This window comes from Arachis stenosperma, chromosome 10 (genome assembly GCF_014773155.1).
Source record: "Arachis stenosperma cultivar V10309 chromosome 10, arast.V10309.gnm1.PFL2, whole genome shotgun sequence".
Taxonomy (NCBI): Eukaryota; Viridiplantae; Streptophyta; class Magnoliopsida; order Fabales; family Fabaceae; genus Arachis; species Arachis stenosperma.
In genome coordinates, this window is record NC_080386.1 from 42,052,068 (window position 1) to 42,078,098 (window position 26,031).

Here is a 26,031-nt window from a genome sequence, read left to right on the forward strand (position 1 = left end):
AACCCTTGTTTATTGTTTATGGTTTAAGTTATTTATTTTTGACAAGCATGGATATCTGTTTGGTATGAAGTTCTAGGATTGCCTTTGGCATCTCAGAACCTTATATCTTACATATTGGGCACTGTTACCATACTGAGAACCTCCGGTTCTCATTCCATACTTTGTTGTTATTTTTCAGATGCAGGTCGTAACCCACCTCGGTGAGTTGCGGGATGGTGACAGAGCGGAAGATCTTTTGTTATCTTTTTGGTATTTTTGATTATTTTGCTCTAGTACTTTTTCTCACCTTTCTGTTTTAGACTTTATGGCCTTAGAGGCTTGATTTGAGAGATAAGTTGTATAAGCTATTTTAAACTTCAAAAACTCTGTTGTGTTCAGTTTGACTAGCCGGCCTAAACTCTGTAGGCTGTAACTAGTTCTCTTCTTGGTATTTCATACTTATATATATATATATCTTGTTAACTTGATTATTGCCTTGTGTCTCCTGGAGCTATTTACAAGGTTTATATGTATTATGTCTTGTCTTATTCGTGCTTAAGCGTTTAGTTATCGTGTGTGAACGCTTCGCGTTTTGTATTTCCGCTTTACGTGACTTTGAGCTTTATTCCTTCATCGGACTTCTACTTATATATATATATATATATATATATATTGGACATATATTATATATTATAAGCTTTAGAACTGTCGTGGCATTTTGTTATTTTTTGCCTTACGGCTAGAGGTAACGCTTAGGGTAACGGGGTGTTACAGAAAGTATGACTCTATATCCTTGGAAGGCTCTGAAAGTTGGCTTTCTAATGCCACTGAAATCGCATTTTTTGAACCTCTGTAGCTCAAGTTATACTTGTTAGAGTGTGAAAAGGTATGGGTTGATAGCATCCACGAATTTTCTTTGTATTTGTCTTTAATTCTTGGTTTCTCCTTGAGCTTTTGCTTTCTTTTCCTAAAGTTTTTCTACAAGAATCATGAAGCCAAAAAATTAAAATACTTATAAAATAATCTTAAAAATCATATAATTACCAAATAAAAATAAAAAATTTTCTATAAAAAAATACTTAAAAAAAGTATTTAAGATGCTCATGCATCAGCTGTAGGAGCTGGCTACTAAGTAGTACTAACACATTTCAGCCGTAGACATCTTAATTCAGATGTTGAAGGTTAAACTTTGTTTTTAATTAAGATCATTATCAATTTATTGTATTATGAGTTTAATCTGATATGACTTTTAGTGTAAAGTGTTTAATAATTTATTTTTATCGAATTAGATGCTTATATTTATATGATTTTTTATATGACATGTGGTTTGAAGGTTAGACTTTGATTTTAATTACGATCATTATCAATTTATCATACTACGAGTTTTTTATATGACTTGCAGTGTAAAAGTGTTTAATAATTTACTATTATCCAATTTGATGCTTATGTTTATATGATTTTTGACATAACTTGTGCTTTAACTCAATTACTTTTGCTGACGTGACCACACAAAATTTAATATTTGTGTAAAATATTTTTACCGTAAAAGAACTTAAAAATTAAATCCAAAATTGTGTGTATTATTTTTAACATGCATATCAACTTCTTTAAGCATGTTGTAACATAAATACATAATCATGCACTATTGCTTTATTTCTGGCATGTTAATTTGTTTTGGCAAATTTTTACATAGTGCAGGTGATTCGCAGCTACTCACATACAAAGCAGCATGCGCATCCTATATTTATGGACAAGATTTTCACTATGTTTTAAAGGCTTATTTTGTATTAGAAAATGAAAATAATAAGGACATACGGTTGATTTTGGGTGAGCACAGGAAAAATTCATTTGAATTTTACCCACAATTTTAAAATAAACTGAAATTATAACATGATATGATTGTTGCATGTAGTGGTTCTGTGTAATTATTATTATGGTTAATTACTTTTTTCGTTCTTAAAGTCTCGCATCAAAATTAAAATCATTTCTGATATTTTTTTCTTATTAAAATCATTTTTTGTCCATAAACGACATCTTTCGAACAATTTTACCCTTAAACAAAAATAAAAAACACCTCTCTCTCTCTCTCTCTCTCTCTCTCTCTCTCTCTCTCTCTCTCTCTCTCTCTCTCTCTCTCTCTCTCTCTCTCTCTCTCTCTCTCTCATAACACTAGCCACCCCTTCATTCAAACAACAGCAACTCAATTTTGAAGTGAGAAGAGTGGGAGAATGCTTAAGAGCAACTTAATGACAAAAACAACACACCCAACCAAGCATTCCAATTTCTTAAAAATAACTATGTATCCGAGGTCGCACAATTGGCTGATGCTTAGTAGATTGGGTTTCAATCCATCAACAAGAAAAACATCATTAATAATAGAAGAGGAATTTTTACTTACTTTACCTATGGTCACGATTTTTCCTTTACCATTGTCACTAAAAGTCATGAAGCCTCCATTATATTTGTCAAGCTTGATAAAGAATGTAGACTTTCCGATCATATGCCTAGAACATCCACTATCTAAGTACCACATGTTGTCCTTCCTCTTGGATGCTAGACAAAGTTACATGAAGCTCTTAAGTGACCTTAGGTATCCAAATCTTTTTGGATCCTTTAATGTCAAACCATTTTCTTTGGCCAAGACCATTATAATTACCAACTATTTGTAGACTTTATCACCTATTTGTTTTTCAATTATAAAGCATTGAATGGAAAAATATCCATCCCAATTGCATAAGTAACATAATCTTTTGGGTTGCTGTTTTTTAAAAAGATTTGAGCTTTGAAATCTTATGTCATTAGAAGTGGAAGCCACATGATCAAATTGTGAACTTTTAAAAAAAGTTTCAAATTTTTTATAAAAGCCCAAACCAGCCTTTTCATAAAGAGGTCTTTGACTAGCCAACATGTTATTTAAATTTTCAGAACTTTGAGCAAACTGAGCTAGATTTTGTTTTAAACTTTTAACCTCTTTATGCAACCTGTCATTTTCTTCAAAACAGTTTAAGTATGCAATCACTAAATGCTATTTCTCACAACCACTAAGTTCAGCCTTAAGCCGCTTATTTTCTTCAATAAGATCAACAGTGGTTTCAGCTTCTCTTAAATTTTTTTAGAAAAACATTTTTAGCTTTTAGGATGTCAGTTTCCGATTCAAGATTATGACACTAGTTCAAAAAATTTCTTAATTTTTTAGTGAGATGATCAATCATGAGATGAAGATCTTCATTAGAGGGTTCAATGAAAATTACCGCATCAGTTTTGGTGTGGTTGGCCATAAAGCAGGCTTGAGAACTATGTTCTGAATCCTCATCTTCATCTAAATCATTCTCTAGATCTTTCCAAGGAGGCCATAAGCCCCTTCTTCTTGTCTTTGTGGGTTTTGTCTTCCTTCTTCAGTTTAAGACAATTAAACTTGTAGTATCCTACTTTTTTACAGTTCTGGCAGATGACTTTACTTAGATCCTTCTTTGGTCTTCTTGAACTACTTCCCTTGCTTCTTCCTTTCATTTTCATCATTCTTCTAAGTTTTTTGAAAAAAAAAAACACAAACTCGTCATCTGATGAATCATCACAGGATTCATCACCCAGTGATTCAGTACATGATTTTAAAGCAACTCCTTTCTTTTTTGTATCATTTTTTAAGTGAGTGATTTCAAAAGTAAGTAATTTTCCTCTTAGTTTATCATAAGTCATTTGACTAATGTTACCGCTCTCAGCTATGACTATAGCCTTCGTTTTTCACTCTTTTGTGAGACTTCTTAGAACTTTTCTCATGAGCACTAGTTTAGAGTGTGTAATCCCCATAGCATCTAAGCCGTTGATGATGATAGAGAATCTTTCGAACATATCATCAATGGATTCTCCTTCCTTCATTGAGAACATCTTGTATTCTTTACACAACATGTCTATTTTGGTTTGCTTTACTTGGATAGTGCCTTCGTATGTTACTTGGAGCTTATCCCAGATCTCTTTTGCTGTTTTGCACCTTGATACCTTTCGGTATTCCTCAAAGATGATTACACAGTTTAGCATGTTAACAGTTTTGGCATTGAGCTCTATTTTCTTTTTGTCTTCATCATTCTATTTGGCTTCAGTCTTGGGAATGACAACTCCATCTGATCCAGTTTTGGTTGGAACTTGAGGATCGTTCATGTTGATCTTCCATATGTTGTAGTCCACTGATTGAATAAAGATTTTCATTCTTTCATTCTAATAGTTGTAATTTTTCCTATTAAAGAATGGATGTCTGTTGTTTGATTGTCCTTCTATTAGAGTGTATGCCACCATGTTGAAACTATTGTTGCATGCCATCAGGATCTTTTCTCCAAGTTGCAAAGCTTGATCTCTTTGAGACCAAGCTCTGATACCAATTGATGGTTATCAGTGGCTAAGAGAAGGGGGGTTGAATCTTGGCCCCTTTTCCTTTTAGTTAAGGAAGTACATGAGATATTTTGATTTTGTTTCTTTACTCGGTAGGAGATACTTTTGTTTTGTCTCTTATTGGATAGAATCAGAAATAGAGATGAGAGATGAGATTGACATACAGATATATTCTGGTTTAGCTACCTAGTGCAATGTAGCCTACATCTAGTCTACATCACAACTTGTGACAGAATTTCACTATCTTTTCAACAGATTACAGTCACCAATTCTCCCTAGGATCTACCCAATCCTATCTGGGACAAGTCCAGATTCTAACCCAACCTGAACTTGACTAGGACTCAAACCTAACTTTCAATAGCGAAGTTCTAACCCAACTTACAAAGAATTTTTGAGACAACTATGGTTTTTTCTCCAAGTCTAGCTCATTGCCTTTTCCCATTCATTGACTTTTTCTTACAAACTTCACCATATTTGCCTTTTTCCAATGAAACTATGACAGACTAAACTGAGAAAAATTATAAAATAAGAACCATGAAGGAGAAGAACAAGAACAGCTCAGGGAGCTGTGAAAACCTAAACAAGTGCTCTTTCTCTCTTGCATTTAATCTTTGGCCATTCACCATTATTATAGAAGAGTGAAGCTTTCAAGGTTTGAACCAAGTTCAACACTTTAGGTTGTCTTCTACTCCAGCATCAGAACTAGCAGCGGGCGTGGTCAGAGGTGAGAGAAAGTAGAAGCAATGACATGCCATCTTACCTTTCTCTCTCAATCTTTTTCTTCAAAAAGCTTGAATATGGGCCGTTGAGCTTTGCTTTGGCCCCAAGTTTGATTTTCGGATGTTGATGAGCCTCTGTGTACATTGACTTCATTTTTTTCATTGTTGCTTGATTTGTGCTTGGAACTCAGCAAATTTTTTCAAAGTTTCTCGGTGAAGCACAAATAGGGAAACCAACTTTTTGTGATCCTCTGTTTACCCTATTATCAGAGCTTTTCCATTCTTTCTTTCTTCTTGGTGCAAAGTGATTTGACATGAGGAGAATGAAAGAGAGAGAAAAGAGAGTATGGTTTGGTGGATGTGAAAGTGAATTCAAATGAGTTATGGAGTTCAAGTTCCAGGAGAGTGAGTTTTGGTGGATCACCAAATGGGCTTGTGTTGGGATTTGGGCTCATTTCTTTCTTTCCTTATGTTTTCATTTCTAATGAAAAATGTGTGTTGAGACTTTTTGTTTATAGAGAATTAATGTGCATATGTGAACTAGATGGGTTCGGGCTTTATTTCATGCTTCTTGGGCTGGCTTTGATTAAATTATCTTCCTACACACTTAGCAAAATAAATCACACACAAAATTGATAATAACCCAATAATGTTTGGTCATCATTTCAAATTTTAGTTTTCCAAACTCAAAAGAAATAATAAAGTACTTCAAACAAAGCTTTGAGAAAGATACTATACCAAGCAGAATTAGCAATAACCCGGTCTAGTTTTTTGGCAATGTTTCTAAATCTCTAAATTCTACGGTACCAAGTGAAAGACCTTCTAGAATTAGGAATCTCCAAAAGACTACAATAATCCATCATCTTAACAAACTGATTAGCACGAGAATTATAAAAAAGTTAAATTACACAATTGGTCCCTATACTTTTAGTGAAATGGCAAATTGGTCCATACACTTTAAAAGTTTGTAATTGGGTCCCTAAAAAGAATTAAAATTTACAATTTAGTCTCCATCATTCAAAAAGTGTTTAATTTAACAGAATATTCTTAGCATATTTTCTATTTTAACAGAATATTCTGTTAAATCAACACTTTTTGACCGGCGGAGACTAAATTACAAATTTTAATTCTCTTTAGGGACCTAATTACAAACTTTTAAATTCTAGGGACCAATTTGTAATTTCACTGAAAATGTAGGGATCAACTGTGTAATTTAACCAACGGTAAAACTTTTTTTATTTACTCCTTGGAATGAACTCTATCCATTTTATTAGAGGCTCTCATAGCATTTCAAACTAAAATATTAAAGACACTATCCATAGAAAAAAATAACAAGAGAGAGGAGGAAATAACCCCATCCAAGCTAATGCTCAAATTTTGATGCTTCCTTGGTGCCATTTGAACAGTCACCCTCACACCTTATATTGATTACTTGAATGCTCTCTTTAGGAATTGGGCAAACTGCGGATGATGGTGAATTCTATAAGGAAGGAGGTCTTCAACGTTTGTATTTGTTATTAGTGATGGGTGTTGCCTTGTTAACTTGAGTAGCATCCCTACCCTTGTTTCTTTCAAAAGTTAGCAAAGAAAAATTACCATGTGAGAGAGAGGTGTTATTCTTGGTGGAGGAGATTGGCTCGGCTCTCAAAATGCCTATGTTCACATGTTTAAAATCAAGTTTAGAGCCCCAATTTGTTGAAGCAACAACAACATGAGAAGGGGTCTAGGCCCATTTGTTGTAGAAAGGGGAGTTGGGCTTTGTTGCATGTAGCCTTCCTTGCTCTGGCCCATTTTAGTCTTTCCCTTATGCTTTACTTCAACCCTACTCTTATTACTTGCATGCATATCACTCACGTTAAATGTATCCGGATTCTCCACCGTATTCTTCTCCAAAACCATTTTGTTTGCGATCTTCTTTGAATTCAAGTCAACATCATTAGCACCTTGATTCTTTCCAAATTCAAAGACGATGTCGGAGTTGGCTGCCACTGCCGTCACCTGTCTTTCATGCATCTTGGGATTTTCACTATCATTAAAATTAACACCTTGATCGCTAATAAGAACTTTCTTCTTGCAATCACTTGTGATATGTCCATAGTAATTACATACTTCACACACCAATTGAAGGCTTTCATACACAATCGAATACTCAACTCCATCAACAATATAACATTATGCACAATTAGAAGTTCAAGATTAACTTCGACACACGCTTTGTGAACTTTTCTCTTTCTGCAGAGCTAGTGGCAAGATCGACCTTAATAGGTTTTCTAATAACGGATGTGATCCTATTCATCGCCTTGTCATGATAGTACCATATCAGAAGACTTCTAATTCTAATTCATACCATAATTGCCCCCAAAAAATTTTTCTTTTAACCAAATAGATGGGCACCAAGATTTAACCGCAATGTAATGGCAGTCAATCATCTATGGGCCACCTGTTAAGACCTCTTTTTCATCCAAAAGATCAAATTTAGCCAAAAAAATATCCATGATCCACATTCAATATTTCATAGCCTCCATTGATCCTCTATGATGCCTTTAATTTGTGAGAAAGTATAGTGTAAGGGCTTGTTTGGATGAGCTTCTAAGAAAAGATCTTTTTTCGAGTTATCTTTTTTTAAAAGATCTTATGGAAAAGTAAAAATAATTTTATGTTTGGGTATCTCATACAAAAGACCTTTTTATTTATCAATTATGTTTGGGTATAACAATATAAAAGTACTTTTTTGTTTATCTATTACATGAAAAACATCTTTTTTTTTTAAGAAAAAAAAGATCTTTTAAAAAAAGATGTAAATTACAACTTCTCAAAAAAGATGTTTTTTTTATTTTTCTAGTGCTTTTACTTTTATTACTAAAAATTTGCCAAACACATTAAAAAATAAAAAAAATATTTTTTCATTGAAAAAGATTTTTTTTTAATCAAAATAATGAAACAAGTATTAAGGGTGTGTTTGTTTGAGATGAAAATGAGAGGAAGGAAAAGGAAGGGAAAGAAATTGGAAGGAAAATGATTATTTTCCCTTGTTTGGTTGAGAAGAGAAATGGGAGAGGAAGGAAAATGGATGGAAAAATATTGGTGGGGTCCACTAATTTTTTTTCCCTCCAACAATGGAGAGAAAATGGAGAGAAAACTAATTCTCTCTCTACTTCCAATATTACCCCTTTACTTTTTTCAATATATTTTATAATATAAGGGTAAACATGTCTTTTTATACCATTTCTTTCCTTCTTATTTTCCTTTCATCCAAACACATCTAAAGAAAATAAAAATCCACTCAATTTCTTTCCTTTCCTTTCTTTCCTCTCTATTTCTTTTCTTTCTATTTCTTTCCTTCCAACCAAACATAGCCTAAGTAAACCTTTTGTCCAACATAAAACCACAATAACATCCTTATAACATCTTTACTAAGTAAACCTTGGAAGTAGATTCGCTCACGAGTTTGTCGCAAAAAAAAAAAAAAAATCGCTACTTTCGGAATATCACTTCTTGTTACCCTCTCTTTACCACTTGAAGCAATCTTTCCTCTATTATCTCGTCCTATCTCCACAGTCGGCATGGCCAACAACCTCATTGTGTTTCGCCTTAACTCTTCTCTCTCGCTCTTACCTTCTCTCATTATTTGTTTAGTTAGATATTTTATTTTATTCTTTATTAAAAATTAAAAAATAATAAAAATTAACTTTAAATAGTTTAACATTATTTTATTTTATATTTTTAATTATTATTTATTTTTGTATTTTTTAAATACTATTATAATAATTAAATAGTATTAAACGTAATATATATGTAATTATAATTGTTTTACATGTATAAGACTATAAGTATTAAGTTAAATAAACTACTAAAAATTTTAATTTAATATAGATATTCAATTACATTGAAACCCCAACTCCCCTTACCTTTGGTTGCTGCTGCTACGAAAGCTGCCAGAGTCGCCGCCGGGGACATTGTTTCTCTCCTCTCGGGCGTAGTTGCCGGCCTCCGTCGTCCCTAGTAAGACTTACTACACTCTCAATTGCTGCATTGAATTTGCTTCATCATTCATGAGTTTGATTAGTAATTTATCAACATCTCGTGGGGTCAAAATCCAATTTAAAAAAGCTGACTTACTCCCTAAATTGGAATCCAAACACAAGTCTTTATTTCATTCATCACATTGCCACTAACTCGTGTTTTTTTATTTTCATTCAATGAAATATCTGAGAGCTGATCTCAAAACCTTTCTTTTTGTCTCAGAAGAAATGAGCTCCACTTCATTCACTTCACTTAGCTTCAACACTGCTTCCTCTTGGAACTTGAAGGTACCCACCCTTTCTTCTTCAATCTTGGAATCTTTTTAATATATATTTATTCTGTTGTGTCGTTTCGTTGAAAGAGACGTGAAGGAGGGAAAGCATATGTTAGGTGTGGGAGCCGTGCTTCTTCAGAAAACACTGTTCGTGTTGGTGTTCTTGGAGCTAGTGGCTACACGGGTTCTGAGGTAGGTTCAGTGCTACCTTAATTATTGCCACCATTGCCATTGTTTTGTGTTGAGTTTAGAGTCTTTTGTGTTAGGTTCTTAGGCTTTTGGCGAATCATCCGCAATTCGGGGTTGCTCTATTGACTGCTGATAGGAAAGCTGGACAGCCGATTGCTTCCGTCTTCCCCCATTTGGCCACACAGGTATGTATGTTTGATCATGTTAATTGCATTTGCTAGGTACTTGTCCAATGCTGATTCTTCTATCATAATGGAATTGCAGAAATTGCCAGATTTGATTGCGGTCAAGGATGCAGATTTTTCTCATGTGGATGCTGTATTCTGTTGTTTGCCGCATGGAACCACTCAGGTTAGCCATTTCAGAAATACTTATTTCTAGGAAATACTTTTCGTAGAGTCGGCTTTTTACACACGGTACCCCTGTTTTTCCTTGCTTTCTTTTCTCAAATCCTGTTTTTTTCTCGCTTTTTCTTGCAGGAAATAATTAGAGGCCTTCCCAATCACTTGAAGATTGTTGACCTTTCAGCAGTATGTTCTAAATAACAGTTCTCTTCCCCCAACCAAACTCTATAATTTCTTGTTCTTTAGAATATAAATGAAGTTTAGCGTATATCAGAATTGTAACTGAGATTGTGTAGGATTTTCGTTTACGTGATATATCTGAGTATGAAGAGTGGTATGGCCAACCACACAGGGCACCGGAGTTGCAGGTGAGTACATTTCAATGGCAAAATTCTCATTTTGAAACTGTTAAATTGCCCTTCATTTCAACAGAATCTTATTCAGCAATCTGTGGAACCTCTAATGATGCTTATATCCGCTGCATTCAGTGGCATTTAGTCATTAGGAATTTAACTTCTCGATCTTGATTTCTGTTGAATTCTGGGAATTATGTTTTTATTATTTGTTTTAGTACTGTAGTGTCAAAACTTAAAATGAATTTTCTTAAAGTCACCCTTGCCATTGTTTTGTTCTTAATGCTGAATTTACCTAATTTTCTGTATCCAGAAAGAAGCTATATATGGATTAACAGAGATTTTAAGGGAGGAAATAAGGAATGCACGCTTAGTTGCTAATCCTGGTTGCTATCCAACATCCATTCAAATCCCCCTTGTCCCACTGATAAAGGTTTGTAACTTAATATGCTTATTTCACAATGCGTTTAATATATAAGTAATTTCTGTTTCACTGTTTTTGTCACTTTTATGGTTGTATCCGTTTTCCTTTCTTTGTATTTTGAGTTGTCAGATATGGTCTAGGGTGTTAAGCTTGGGTTACTCTCCTTGTTAAGAAGCTTGTCTGTTAATCATCGCTCCAAAGATATTTATGTATATGGTGTTGCTTACTATATGATATGGTGTCCATGGATTATGAACTTGATAGAATCTTTATACTTCTTATTTGGAGTATTAAATTTTCTTTGTAATGAATATTGATTTTATGTTGCTATTTTCTAATTTTTATTTGGTTTACAGGCAAAGCTTATTGACATAAAAAATATTATTATTGATGCAAAATCTGGTGTGAGTGGAGCAGGTTAGAATTCTATTACACAGTTTTTGTATTCAATCTCAAATATAGAAGAAAATGTCTCAGCAATACCTGCTCATTCGAATAGTGGTTCTGCTACTTGGTTAATTACTGCAGGGCGTAGTGTCAAAGAAAATTTATTGTACACAGAAGTAGCTGAAGGTATCAATTCTTATGGTGTTACCCGGCATCGCCATGGTAGGTGTAATTTACCAATTGGAATTTAATTTATGCACTTTAAGATTAAAAAATGATGCCTCTTTTTATGCCTATCATATTGATCTCTATACTGAAGTTTAAAAGGTTCTGGATCTGTAGTGATAATCTTATTTTTTTATTTCCAGTTCCAGAAACCGAACAAGGGCTATCTGATGCTGCACATTCTAAAGTAACCATCAGTTTTACCCCACACCTGATGCCAATGGTGAGTCATGCCCTGGGATCTGTCTTATCTGATATTATCTTTCCTGCCTACAAAACTAATACATGTCCCTCGCCATTGATCAGATACGTGGTATGCAATCAACTATTTATGTGGAAATGGCTCCAGGAGTAAGCACCGAGGACTTGTACCAGCAACTGAAGCGCTCTTATGAAGTATGTCGAAATGTCACTTGTCACCAGAAATAGATGCTATTTTAACATTTTGTTGAATGCATAACATATGAATACGGGGGCAACCATGCTAAGACTACTGATCTAGCATTTGTTACTTAATGTTTATTCTTCAATGCCAGAGTGAAAAACTTCGTCACTCTGAGACCTCAGATATCTATTGGTGATGCCACCGAATATACCATCACTTTCTTTGGTTGCATGGTTTAAATTTCTCTGCTCCTTCTTACTTCCTCCGCCTTCTCCCTTTTACTGTGGTTTCAGAATGAAGAATTTGCCGTTCTGTTGGGGAATGGAGTAGTTCCCCGAACTCACAGCGTCAGAGGAACCAATTACTGTTTAATAAATGTTTTTCCTGACCGAATTCCCGGAAGAGCAATAATCATATCTGTGGTATGTATAAGCTCCTTAAACTGAAATATTTGCATAAGTAATTGTATTATTCTGTTTCGTCACTCTAAATATGTTCGTGCTGTTGTAGATTGATAATTTGGTGAAAGGAGCTTCCGGACAGGCTTTACAAAACCTTAATTTGATGATGGGGTTTCCAGAAAACCTAGGGCTGCATTACCAGTCTCTGTTTCCGTAGATGAGAGTGGTAACCCTTCAACAAAACTACCCCTAACACTTCAACTTTTCAAGCCTGTTTTTCCTTCATTCTCTTGTGTAAACTGCAAGTCTTCTCTTTTTCTTTTAGTAGCTTCATCTGCTTTTTCATTTCTTATGTGAAATAAAAGGGTACTGATAACTTGTTGAGGGATGCAGTTTTTTCAGGATGAGATTTTGAATATCAATTAATATTTTTGGTGGATTATTTTATCTCTCTTCACCTTATGTACAGTTGATTTAACAGTGTCTTTTTTATTTTAAAAAAGGAGTTTTCATAGATTCAGCAAGAGAGAAATTGATACACAACCCATGAAATTTGGAGAGTTGTTTGAGAGACCCTTATTAATATATCATTAAATAGATGCAAACAAAAGAGAGAACCTAGCAAACAAAAGAGTTTTTCTATCCTTAAAGTTTTGATTGAGCCTCTTCTCGATTATTTTCTTTTCAAGATGAATTATTTTTGGAGAGAGAGAACCAATTTTTATTTCACGGGTTGCCTATGAGAATGATTACTCAAAGCAAATTGTTGTCCAATTTATTTAGACATAAAATTCAGCATGAGTTCTAACTTTTTCTTATTTTCTATAGGTACGTGAGGTGAAGTATTCGTCCGCTTTTAGAATATTACAGATAAAAGAGAATGCATTAAAAATGGTATCTGTATCATTTCATATAACTCAACCAAGCATGCACTCAATATATAAGACGAAAATATAATATAATTAATATACGATGCTTAAAAGGAATTATAAGATAATTCCGCTATAAAGATACTTTATGAATGATATTCATACAGTAAAATTTTTTGTTAGAATATTATGTTCACCAAAAGTAAATTTACGTAGAAATTAGATTTGACCACATAAGACTACAAGAGTTACAAGAAAATTTTGTATGGTATTTAACCACATTTAATGTTTGCTATGTGAGGGGAGTGGATCCTCTCCAGTGAATAAAAAACTGGATGGTGTGCAGTGTTTAATCTAACCATTCATCATTCTCTCTCTTATTTATTTCTGGTCCCACTGTTAAAATTAAAGGTGAGAGATTGCACTGTATTTTGTCAAGTGTTGACAAAATTGGAGAGGATTCATTTCCGCTATGTGAGCCACTACAATCACTCAATTATTATGTTAAAAGTTACATAAAGTTTAAAAATAAGTGATTGTAATAACTCTAAACACACATTAAATATACATCAAGAACACATAAGTAGAAGCAACTTAAAGGGGAAAACTCAATCACAAAATCTAGCCTTTTACAAAGTGAGAGTTACATTTCCCAAACTGAAAGAAACCAGGGTATTATAATAATAATAATAATAATGATAATAACATTCAAATTGCAGACCCCAGAAACCAAATTATAGTGTTCCAGCAATGTTACTACATTACATAGCATAGACAATTTCTCCACTGCTATCAAGGTCAAGGTCAGGATCACTGTCTAGATCCTCATCCATGTCATCGTCGATGTCCAAGCTTCCGGTGAGGTACTGGTTGAGGGACTGGCTTCCGGCTGGAGGAATCATGGCCTCGGATATTATCTGCATGATCTCTTCAATGCTTTGCGTCGGTTGATCAGGCTCCTCATACTGGTTGCTCATTGTGTCCCCATCCATGAGATCAGCTGGTAGATTCTTCAAGAACCATTCATGGTTTTTGATCTCCGGTATACTTATTCTCTGTTTTCACAAACAACATTCATCATATGAAGTGTTAAATGTCATTATTTCTCCAAAATGCTAATTATATAGGGTCATGTATCTAAAGAACCCACACATAAACAGAGATAAAACTTCTAGAATCTTTTTTGTATTATGTATTATCTATTACGTGTATAATTATTCAAGTGTCTTTACCTATTAACTTTGGACTACAAACCAAAAATCAATTAAATTGTGACTCCGACAGTCTCACTTGTATTTGTTATTGGTAATTCATGACACAGATTCTCTTATTTTATTTCTCCAATTCAATTAGTGAAAATTTTCACTCTTTTGGAATGAGATTGATAATATTAATTGACCTGTGCAGGATCAGCAACAAAAATCCTTGAGATCAAATGGCGGCACTCAGGAGATATATGAACATAGTCAGGAATTGAGTATTGGACATTCAAAATCCTCTGCAACCAACATTCAATATTAGTATACCATTTAGAGAAACAAGTTCCATCCATCAAATAATTAAAAAAGAAAAGAAAAGAACAGAAAGGAGGAAGCAATGTGTTACATGTATTGTTTTGCGGAAATTTTTAGGTTCCTCTGGATCTTCAAATGGATAAGCACCAACCAACATCACATATAAGGTTACCCCACAAGACCACACATCTGCAATCTGAATCATGGTTCAGTTACAACATTACTACATTACTACATTCTGTTAGTATATCATATCAGTTTTACACTTGCATGCAATCACATAATGACACATCAATAAAAATAATTATTTTTACATTGATTTTGAGATTAAATGACTATGTAAAATATTTTACACTGTGAGTATATCAAAATTAAACTCTTATTCATACCATTCTCTTCTTCCTAATCAGCTAAAAGAATTCGACTTTCACGACAATCGTAGCACATAGCTTTTAAATAGAATTCTATCGACGTGACAACTATACTTGAAAGAATATAAATTTCGATTTAAACGTAATGAAAATTTACCTTGCCATCATATTCCTTCTTAAGCAAAACTTCAGGAGCAATGTATGCAGGGGTGCCAACTGTAGATTTTGGTTGTGAATGTAGCACTGAAGACTGGAGAAGTAATCAAGAACAATTGCAAGATGCATAAGTGTCACTAATTCCACTCCCAAATACAAAGGAAAAATTATAGAAATCTGCTTGATCTTAGACTTATAGAAACCTAGAGTTTGAGAGCCAAATCTATAATGTGATTAATATAGTTCTGTATAATTTAGTTTCTAAGTACATTAATAAAATAATAATAATAAAACTAAAAGATAAAGAGGACAATAAAAAGAAGAACATTATACCTTTGAATAACCAAAATCACAAATCTTCAAGCGAGGAGCTGGACTACCATCCAACAATGTATTTTCCAACTTCAAATCACGATGACACACTTGCTTTTTAATTATGAAAAAGACAAATAAAACCAAATATTCAAGTAATACATATCTTTAAATAACTATAAGTGTAGAAGAAATAAGGAAAAAATGTGCTCAACTTATGTACCATTGCATGACAGTAGCTAACCCCAGATATAAGTTGTTGGAAGAAGAAACGTGCCTGCGCATTATAACATGTAATTAATAATAGCCATTAAATGTAAAATAATACATAATAGAATAAATGTTTCCTATATTCTTTATTTTTTTTACACATTTCGTCTCACATATAGTATAAAAGTACGTATTATATTCCTTTGTTTTGCAATGTATTATTTTAAAAAACTTTATATGCACGTATTATACACTAGTGTACCAATAAGTACTATCTTATTGATTTATTTTTTATTTATTAAATGTATAAAAGTAATAAAAATAAAATTAGTTGAAATAACAAGTTAGGTAAAACTTAATTAAAAAATTGAGTACAAATCCTAAAAATAGGAAAAAGATATTTTTATAACTTATTTATTTAAAAAGAAAATTATACAATAATCTTTTTCATATTCCGATAAATAAAATGATGGAGTTAATAGAAGAGGGGTACCTCGTCCTCACTAAAGCGCCCTGCATTGCATATTCGTTCAAATAGCTCTCCTCCCGAGGCATATTCCATGACAATAGCCAAATGTGTTGGGGTCAGTATAACCTATAGTTGATCTAATTTAGTAACAATAATATTACGAGAAGATTGAAATAATTAATTAATCAAAAATATTATTTATACATTAAAATCAATCACTAATATATTTATGGATAAATATATGTGTAATTTAATTTATTTTTGAATAATACTATATGTACATTAAAATCAACCACTAAAATAAATTACTAATATAAAATACATGTTAAAATATAAATACATATTAAAAATATACATATTAAAATACATATGTATTTATATTCTAACATATTTTATACTATAACTGATATTAATAACTGATTTTAGTATACACTTAACATAACTCTTACTTAATACATATATACATACCTCCTTGAACCTCACAATATTGGGATGCCTTAGTGATCTGTGATTTATAATTTCCCTCTGTACATTTTCATCGATCTGTTTTGTAATAACTCATTACTATCCATATAAACTTATAAAGTATATTACTTAGAGTGCATAAGAAGAAGAAGAACGTATAATTACCTTTTCACCCCTCTCAATATACTTAACGGCAACAAGTTGGTCGGTGTGCTTATCCCTCATGAGCCTGGCGACTCCGAAGTTTCCAGAACCAATATCTCTAACTAACTCATAGCGATCACTCTCATGCATTATGGGTATATCCATTCCTCCTCCTCCGCTTCTATGATCCATTTTTCACAATCCAAGAACAAGAAGATGATGATGATAATGAAGAAAAAGAAGTGGTTGAGGATTGATGAGAGTTGGGTGAATGTGAAAGAGACCAAAGATATGGAAACGAACTTGCAAGAACCTAATAAGCAAGGAACCTCGTGAACTCTACACCAACTTCATCAATTTCACTTATTATTATTATTACTATTATTATTAATGTTATATATATAGACACATAAGCTCCTGAATAATGATACATTTTCTCCAAGTGTTTTAAATGCTACTTTTTATATATTGGCTTTCACAACATCTGATTCAACAAAGTTGTAGCTAGTTAGAAATTAGATATTGATTTTATTCATATGGGAACACTAATCATACACTTTTTCTTTCTGGTCGGTTCCCAATTTCACTAATCATTTCATGCCTTATCATCCCCTAAAAGACATAATTGCCCTTATCTTTTTATCTTAAACTCCTTTTTTTTCTAATTGGAATCGGTTAAATTTTTATGAGAGATAATTCTTGATGTTAAAGTCTAAATAAAAAGATAAATTTTTTTCTATATTTTTTGTTTTTACAATTTTGTGAAAAAATAAATAAATGTAAGAATTTAAATAAATTACAAAATTTTGAAAATAAAAAATATAAATAAAAAATGAAAATATAAATTAAAATCTTTTTATTCATTTCTATTCATTTTTTAAATTATATTATTTTTAGTATTATCTGTCTTCAAAACTTTTTTTAAAGAAAAAATGAAAATAATAATAATAATATATAATTTTTCATACAAATCTAAAAATAAAAATATCAAAAAACTAATTAAAGTAGTGGTCAAGTTTTTTGGTTGTGGATTTGAAGGATTAGTGATGCAGGGCAAAAAAAAGGGGGGATAAAAGAACAAAAGAAAATCAAGTGATGAAATGACGACCAATAATGTAAATGTGTTTGGTTTACAAAAATAAATAAATAAAGAGCATAGGAAATGAAAAGCATTTTGGATTTGCAGAGAGACTAGAAACATGTTGCAATTGCAGTACTGCACCATTATATATATTGTTCTTCGTGTGATGATTGGGATATAGTTCGTCTTCTAGCAGTTAATTCTGATTTTTTTTTGTCTGGAAAGAGTTATATTTTGGTACAGCAAAATAAAAAAAAAGAGGTATCTACGCTTAAGTAAGTAAATGTGTGAAACGCGATCATATCTTAATAAAATATCTTACTTCTTATATGTGAGGCGAGATATTAACAGTTATGTTTCACGAATAATTTGTAATAAAGAAGAATAGTATCATATCAGAACGTTATGATATTCATTTTGGTATATAGAGCCGAGTTATAACATTTGAGCGAGTTATAATGTACGGAGCTCGAGTTATAACATTTGACCGAGTTATAACAGCCATATCATAATCCCTAAACTTGGCCTAACAGTATTTTGATAAAGCAGGTTGAACTTTTAGAAAATGAGTTATAACTCTATGAGTTTTATGGATATAGAACTCCTACTTCAATATACTCGGATTAAAATTGAAGAAATAAAAGAAGTCAATAAATAATTAAATAAATAAAAGTTAAAAAAATTTAATGACATCATTAAAAAAGAGTGTTACTTTTTTCACTTACCAATGCCATTGATACCGTTGTTGTGATAGGATGCTATGGTTGTGATCTTTGAGATGGAACTCAACCAGTTTTATTAACTTGGATGTAGTTTTTATTTTGGAATCAATTCTCATAAATTTAACTTTTCTTCTACCAAAACGTATTGAATAAAGTATTTATAAAGACATGAGTAAAAGAGGTGAGTACCACCTTCTGTTTTTTTTTTTTTTTATTTTGTTTCCTTCTTCTACTCTTCTTTTCTGTTCGTGAGAGGTATGGATAATGAAAGGGAAAAAAATATATAGTACATATAAATGGGTGAATGAAAATGTGAAGATACAAGGGTCATTGTTTGTAAATAAGGAGAGTGTTAGTGAGATAGATGTGACAAAAATAGTGAGGACACGATCAGGAGTTAATGTTGAGTTGTTAATATATTCTAGGGTTGATCATGTGTTTCATAGGAAAAATGATTTTGAATTTTTCTACATGTATAGCTGTGCTTTTGAAGAACTGCGAGTTAAACTTTCATTTACCGTTTTTCAATGTAATGTGCTAAATCAGTTAAACTATGCCTCTCGCAGCTTTACCCAAATAGTTGGGTGTTTTTGCAATGTTTCGAAATTTTGATAGAGATTTTAGATTTAAAACCTTTATTAGAGTTGTTCTTTTCCATGTTTCAAGCAAAAGGAGTTTGGAAGAGGGGTTGGATGAATTTAAATAGTACACCTGATTTTTCCATTTTCAAATTGTATAAATTGTCGTTCAAAGATTTTAAAGAAATATTTTTAAAAGTAAAATGTGCCGACTGCCGAGGATGTTTTTCCGTTTTATCTGGATGAAAATCTTGGTGAAAAGTTTCCTTTTTCTGGTGTTTTCAGCCACAGCACATTCTGAGCCTAAAAAAATTAGTTTGAAAAATAAGTGTATAATTAAATATTTGGTGAAAGTTGTTGATAGAAAAAATTTGATATTAGATTTTGACTTGCTTCCATGAGAAGACAATAAGCAAGCTGCAATAAATTATTTTGGTAAGATTTGATATAGGAAGACAAGAAGTTGCCCTAAGGTATGTATAGTAAGTAATATGTTGAATTTCTTTTTTTATTTTATTTTTTTTAGGTGAAAAATATCCAGAGTCTCGGTTGTGAGCTTGAGAGCTCGTTTTAGGACAAAAAATTTTGAGAGGGAAGGTTTGTCGTCGAACCTTAACAAAAGAGGCAGAGAAGGGGAGATGAACTAATCCCACCAAAGACAAAAGAAATTCATTTTCAAAAAGAGGAAGTCAGACCTTATTGACGTTGACTTGTCCGATGATTTGACTGAGAAAAGGAAAGATATACCACTGGAGGAGCTTACTACTTTTGCGGATAATAAAAAAAGCTTCATTGTTTTGCCGAGGATGCTAATGGGTCCTCAATTTGGGATAACGATTTCCTTTTTATGGTTGTCGCCGATGAAGTATGTCAGTCGTCTGCCGAGGTGGCCTTAGCTAATAAAGTTGGGGATGTTGTCATCGATCAATATATGCAGGTATAATATGTATTACCTTTATATATCAGTAAAGTGAAGGTGTGTAATTATTTATTTGTTTGATTTAAGTGCTCGGCTTGTGCTTGGCCAATTTAGGTCGGAGTCAGGAGGTGAAGCATAAAATATTGTTAGAGTAAGCCGACGAGCTGAGCAAGCTGAAAAAAGAGTTGGAGTTGAAGAAAAAATTAGTAGCATATCTGGAGGTTAAACTTGCAGAAAAAGAGGAGAAGTTAAAGGTTATGAAGAGCAATTATGAGAAAGAGTCGGAGTTGCTGAAGAAGAAGAATGGTGACTTGTCTAGCATGAAATATCAGATTATTGATGTTACTGTGAAATTGAAGGATATGGAGAAGACTAAGCAAACTGAAATATTAGATGCCTTTGTGGAGGGATTTGAGCATGCTGTCATGCAAGTAAATTTTTTGACCTTGGACCAAGATTTTTCTCAAATGGATCTGGAAAAAATTGTTTATAATGGAATTTTGGTTAACGATGAGGAGGGAGTTGAGGAAGGAAATAAAAATTTGAGATAGTGGTATAGTTTGTTATATTTATGACTTTCTTATTTTGTATTGTGATGAGTTTGTGGTTTGGATGAAACTTAGTTAGCATTGGTTTTATTATGATAAAAATCATGTATATTGGGCCAAATATATTGGCTTTTGAATAGCTAGTTGCTTATATGACTTTTTTGCATATTTTGGTGTTTTGGAATGTGGTAAGTAGTTGTATTTGAATTTTGAAATGGATTGGTTATATCCACTATACGAAGAATATTGCTCGGGAATTTGATTGATCTTGATAGATTAGTAATTATAGAATTGATAGATGGATAGCTGTCAGTTGTGATAGGAGAAGTTTGATTCCCAAAAATGTCATCATTAATAGATGAGATTGCAATGTGCATTGAGCATTTATTTGTAAAAAGATTTGTATGACATGAGTGATTATTTGTGTTTTGACAATTATATCTCGAAGAGATATAGATCGGTAGAGAAAAAAAGAACAGTAATTGATAACTCGGTTATGAGAAAAGACGAGTATATAATATTGTTGACCCTTGATTACACAGGTGCGGGTAGGCTTGCCTCGTTAAAACCTTTCCAAGCAAAACCCATCTTGAAAAAATATTAGAAGTAAGAAAAAGAGTACAAGTATGTCCCTATCTTTTAACTATAATAAAGCTTTAAAGAGAAAATGTTCCAAGCATTAAGTAAAGTTGTACCATTTAAAGATTGTAAACAATATGCGTCGTTTCCTAGTATTTCAATAACTCGAAAAGGGCCTTCCCAATTTGCTGCTAATTCTTCATGTGCTGGAGGTCGTCTTACTTGTTTAGTTTTCCTGAGTACTAAGTCATTGACTTGAAAGGATTGAGGGCAGACTTTTTGTTTGTATCACCGAGCTATGTGTTGTTACATAGCTCGGTGACATAGTGCTGCTAAATCTCGAATTTCTTCAATAGTATCTAAATCAAACTGCCAAGCTGCATCTTGTAAACAAGAATTAATGAATTGAGTTCGGAGTGATGACTGAGAGACCTCCAGAGGAATCATGGCTTCAGATCCATAAACTAATCTAAAAGGTGTTTCCTTTGTTGTTGAATGAACGGTAGTGTTGTACCCCTACAGAATTTTTGGTATAAGTTTGGCCCAGAGCCCTTTTCGCATCATCTAGTTTTTTTCGTAAAGCATGTAGGACGGCCTTATTGGCTGCTTCTGCTAAACCATTTGTTTGTGGGTGTTCAACTGAAAAAAATGTTGTGTTATCTTTAGGTTCTGTAAAAAAAGGTAAACTTTTGATCGACAAACTCGCGACCATTGTCAGTGATAAGGTGCCGATGTATACCAAATCAGCATATGATATACCTCCAAACAAAAGAAATTATCAGCTGAGACGTTATTTTAGCTAAGGGTTGGGCCTCAATCTATTTGAAAAAATAATCGATAGCAACTACTACAAATTTTACTTGACCTGGTGCTAGTGAAAAGGGACCGAGGATATCAAGCCCCATTGATGGAAAGGCCAACTTACTTCAGAGTTATGCAAGACCTCAGCCAGTATGTGTATGATCAGAGAGTATTTTTGATAATTGGGATAAGCTTTCACTTCGCACTGCAATCTTGTTGTAACATCGGCCAGAAGAATCTGGCATGAAGTATTTTGGAGGATAGGCTTTAAGCTCTCACGTGTGTGCCATAAATGTCTTCATGAACTCTAGAGCTAGTTCGGCATCTAACCTGGAAAGACATTTTAACAATGGACAAGTAAAACCCCATCTATATAGAAGATTATTGAATAGTGTAAAAAAGGATGCTTGTCGTCGAAATTGCCGGAGATTATTAATTCCTAGTGGGATATTTCCAGTTTTTAGATACTAGATATAGGATCATCTCCAATCTTCTTTCTGAGTGACACTTAAAACCTCGTTTAGACTGATACCTGGTGTGAGCAAGGTAGATTGATAAAGAAAATAAGTGTGTGATTGTGTGCTTGCGAGTTTAGATAAAATATCAGCTCAGTGATTGTGTTCCCTAGGGATATGATGGATTTCAAACTTTGAAAAATTAAAAATGAGGGATTTTACAATTGCCAAATATTTTGCCAATAAAGGGTCTTTGACCTGGATGAGACTGTTTACCTGTTTTACGACTAGTAAAGAGTCACAATATACCTTTAGCTCCGAGATATGTAGATCAATTGCTAACCTTAGGCCCGCGATTAGAGATTCGTACACTGTCTAATTGTTACTTGCCTTGAAAGAGAGATGTAAATAATGTTCAAGAACAAATCCACTATCATCTTCAAGGAGAACTCTAGCTCCACATCCTTGTGGGTTAGATGCACCATCTACATAAAGAGTCCAGTCAATGGAATGTTAGTCCAAATTGGGAGTAATGAACTCGGCGACAAAGTCTGCTAAATATTGTGGTTTGATTAGCCCTCTACTTTGATATCTGATGTCAAATTTGGAAAGTTCAACTGACCACTTTATAAGTCGGCCAACTAGTTCTGGTTTATTGAGAACTTGTCCTAGTGGTTGTTCAGTTCAAACATTGATGACATGACTCTGAAAGTATGGTCGGAGGCATCAAGCTGAGAATACCAAGGCGAGAGCGAGCTTCTCTACCTTTGGGTGACGAAGATCGGCATGCTGTAGTGACTTGCTTACAAAGTAAATAGGTCTTTGCACATTTTTCTTTTTGTAACAAGAACATAGCTTACAGCCCAATCAGTAACAGATAGATAAAGAAAAAGTTCCTGCCAATAATGAGATTTTTATAAAATTGAGGTTTTTGAAAGGGTGACTTTTAGATTTGAAAAAACATTTTCACATTCATTATTCCAATTGAAGTTGTTTCTCCTTTTCAGTGTTTGGAAAAAGCAAGAAGACTTAAAAGGTAAACAGGGTAAAAATCTGGGTAAGGAAGCGAATCTCCCTGTTAAATGTTGTACTTCCTTGATAGTTTGTGGACTTTTCATCTCAATATAGCTCGACATTTGTAGGGATTGGCCTCTATATCTCGGCTTGTAAACAAAAAACTAGAAACTTGCCTCCTTAGCTTGCACACCAAAGGCGCATTTCTCCGGATTTAGTCGTATGTTATACTGTCTGATTTGATTAAAGATTTCAGTGAGGTCGTTGACAGGCTTGTTGCTGAGCTTTGTTTTCGCCACCATGTCGTCAACATAGACCTCCATGTTCTGCCCAATTTGGTTAGCAAACACCTTATCCATAAGGCGTTGGTAAGTAGCCCCTACATTTTTAAGGCCAAAATGCATAACTTTATAGCAATAATTACCGTATTCATTTCTAAAGGCAGTTTTATCTTGATTAGAAGGATGCATTAGGATTTGGTTATAACCAGAGTATGTATTCATAAAACCTAGTGTTTCAAAACTTGATGCATTATCAACTAAAGAATCAATAGATAGTAAAGGATGTGTCTTTTGGGCATGCTTTGTTTATATCAGTAAAATCAACACATATGTGCCATTTACCATTATGTATTTTTACCATGACTATGTTTGCCAACCAAGTTATGAACCTGATTTCCTGTATGAAGCTAGCATTTATGAGTTTTTTATTCTCTTCCAATGATGCCTGTTTTTTCTCACGACAAAGTTGCATTTCTTTTGGGTTATACGTCAGACAGATGGATTCAGTGCCAATTTGTGAGGGATGACCGAAGGATCAACCCGGGTATGTCAGCAGGAGTCCATGCAAATAGGTCGGCATTTTGATGTAGGAAGTGTTGAAGTGCATCTTTCTCATTTGGGTTCAGAGTTGTACCTGCATAGGTGAATTTATTTAAATCGTTAGTTAAATAGATTTTTTGTAATTCCTTCATTGGTGTTGGTCGTTCAAGGAGCTCGGTTCTTGGATCAAGGTCGGCTAATGCTAGGAGCTCGATTGAATTGTGGACAGCGTTTACTTGTTAGCCTATAGCTCGCTTTGGAGCTGGTGATTTCAAACTGATGTTGTAGCAATGTCGAGCTTCACGATAATCATTGTGAATAGTTGCAATGAGGTCGTCCGGCATAGAAAACTTGACACACAGCTTAATTATAGACACTATAGCACCAAATTTATTCAAAAAAGGTCGGCCAAGTATTAAGTTATAAGGACTGAAACAATCAACAACAAGATATTGAATATCGGAAGTTTTGGTTAGAGGATGCTCACCTAGTATAGTTTGTAACCACACAGATCCTGATACCGGTATACATTCACCTGAGAATCCCACTAGGTCTCCAGTGGATAGTTGGAGTATGTTATTGCTCAGCTTTATTTTTTGGAATGTAGAGTAAAATAGGACATCTACACTGCTTCCAAGGTCAAGCAATACCTTATGTACTAATAGATCTCCTAGTTAGATAGAAATGACAACTGAGTCATCTAACTTGGTGCCATTTGTATTGAAGTCGAACGGTTGGAATGTCATTTTTGAAAAATGAGGAGGGGGTTGGGATTCGTTGAGAGTACCCTCTAGCGAGAGCATAGCTCAGTATGTACGTTTTCGGGCGGAGTTTGAGGCCCCCGACTAGCGAAGCCTCAAGATATACCGTTAATGTTACCTCGTGGTTGATCAGGGTGAGTGTGAGTAGTTTTCTCCTTGCCCCGGGAATATTGTCCGACAGAAGAATGGTCGGCAGAGTGTCCTGTGCGTTTTTGAATATGGCCACCGATGTGGGTGTGTTTGGCAAACGCCTTGGCAAAGAGAGAAGTGCATTTAAGTCTCTTGAACGTTTCTTTTTTTTTATGTTTGGCAAATTTTTATCCCATGCAGAACTGATTCCACCTCTGAACGCACGTTCACATGAAGCTAAAATTTATTACTTCTGCGTTCATGTTCATGGTAGCTGATGATTGAATTTTTGCCGGTATAGAAATTATCAAGTAATCAATCGTAGTATAGTCTAAACCGACGCAAAATCCATCATCAAACAAATCTACAATCTATAATCGAGATTATTAGTCCCGAGTCGTTCTTCCCTAGGAATGCTACAAGGATGCATGTTATTGGTTAAGTGGTCTTTTGTGGCTTGAAGAGTGTGGCATAATAGTGCTAATAAAAGAAAACAACAATCAATCAATATTAAAAACCTTGGCCAAGGTTGAACATTGGAAGTTCCATCACTATAGCTTCCCTCAATTGGGATAACAAAGGAGTGTTGCTTCACTTAGTTAACCCCTAATTATAGAGGAAAGTCAAGTAAAAGTAATTAACTCAAGTCACAAGTCCTAGTCTTACCTTAGGGAAGTCTAGCTTTAGTGCACTCTAAGTCAATTAGCAATCCTCAATTCTTAATCAACAATTGACATCCATTATTCAAGTGTCTCCAATGACTCAACCACTAGGCCAAGTGAGGGAATGCTACTCCATATCTAAAGTTGGCATTTTCTCAAACACTTGGAGAGCAAGAATGAAAGACATAGTAAAATTGAGAAGAGATTTAGAACTAAAGCAATTCAACACAAGAGATTAACAACAATCAACAATGAACAACAATGAAAATGAGATCTTCAATGAATCAATAGAATCCAAAACAACAAAGTTAAACCTAAGATCTACAAGAATTGAACAATTACAAACACTAATTGAGATTAGAGAT

The 26,031-nt window shown here is 33.6% G+C and overlaps 2 protein-coding genes across 7 annotated transcripts; one reads left to right on the top strand and one right to left on the bottom strand.

Moving 5' to 3' along the window:
- Positions 1-8,581: 8,581 nt before the first annotated feature.
- LOC130955407 (probable N-acetyl-gamma-glutamyl-phosphate reductase, chloroplastic) lies at positions 8,582-14,568 on the top strand. 5 transcript variants are annotated; one of them, XM_057882254.1, is made up of 15 exons: positions 8,582-9,083; positions 9,327-9,391; positions 9,466-9,570; positions 9,645-9,752; positions 9,832-9,918; positions 10,047-10,097; positions 10,208-10,279; positions 10,578-10,697; positions 11,045-11,105; positions 11,217-11,297; positions 11,444-11,523; positions 11,607-11,696; positions 11,979-12,107; positions 12,196-12,312; positions 14,363-14,568. In XM_057882254.1, exons 2-14 carry the CDS (start codon positions 9,332-9,334, stop codon positions 12,301-12,303), a joined length of 1,152 nt encoding a protein of 383 aa, XP_057738237.1. In that variant the 5' UTR covers positions 8,582-9,083; positions 9,327-9,331; the 3' UTR covers positions 12,304-12,312; positions 14,363-14,568. The 5 variants fall into 5 exon arrangements, with proteins under 5 accessions (XP_057738237.1, XP_057738239.1, XP_057738238.1 ...); XM_057882256.1 differs by lacking the exon at positions 14,363-14,568 and adding an exon at positions 13,675-13,887; XM_057882255.1 differs by lacking the exon at positions 14,363-14,568 and adding an exon at positions 12,915-13,029.
- LOC130955408 (serine/threonine-protein kinase SRK2E) lies at positions 13,717-16,923 on the bottom strand. Of its 2 annotated transcripts, none has more exons than XM_057882258.1 (9): positions 16,618-16,923; positions 16,456-16,530; positions 16,012-16,113; positions 15,532-15,585; positions 15,330-15,398; positions 14,998-15,090; positions 14,561-14,665; positions 14,355-14,453; positions 13,717-14,010 (listed from the first exon to the last, which is right to left on the bottom strand). In XM_057882258.1, the coding sequence occupies exons 1-9, from the start codon at positions 16,786-16,788 to the stop codon at positions 13,717-13,719; spliced, it is 1,062 nt and encodes a 353-aa protein (XP_057738241.1). In that variant the 5' UTR covers positions 16,789-16,923. The 2 variants fall into 2 exon arrangements, with proteins under 2 accessions (XP_057738241.1, XP_057738240.1); XM_057882257.1 differs by having other exon boundaries at positions 15,330-15,422.
- Between the last annotated feature and the right edge of the window lie 9,108 nt (positions 16,924-26,031).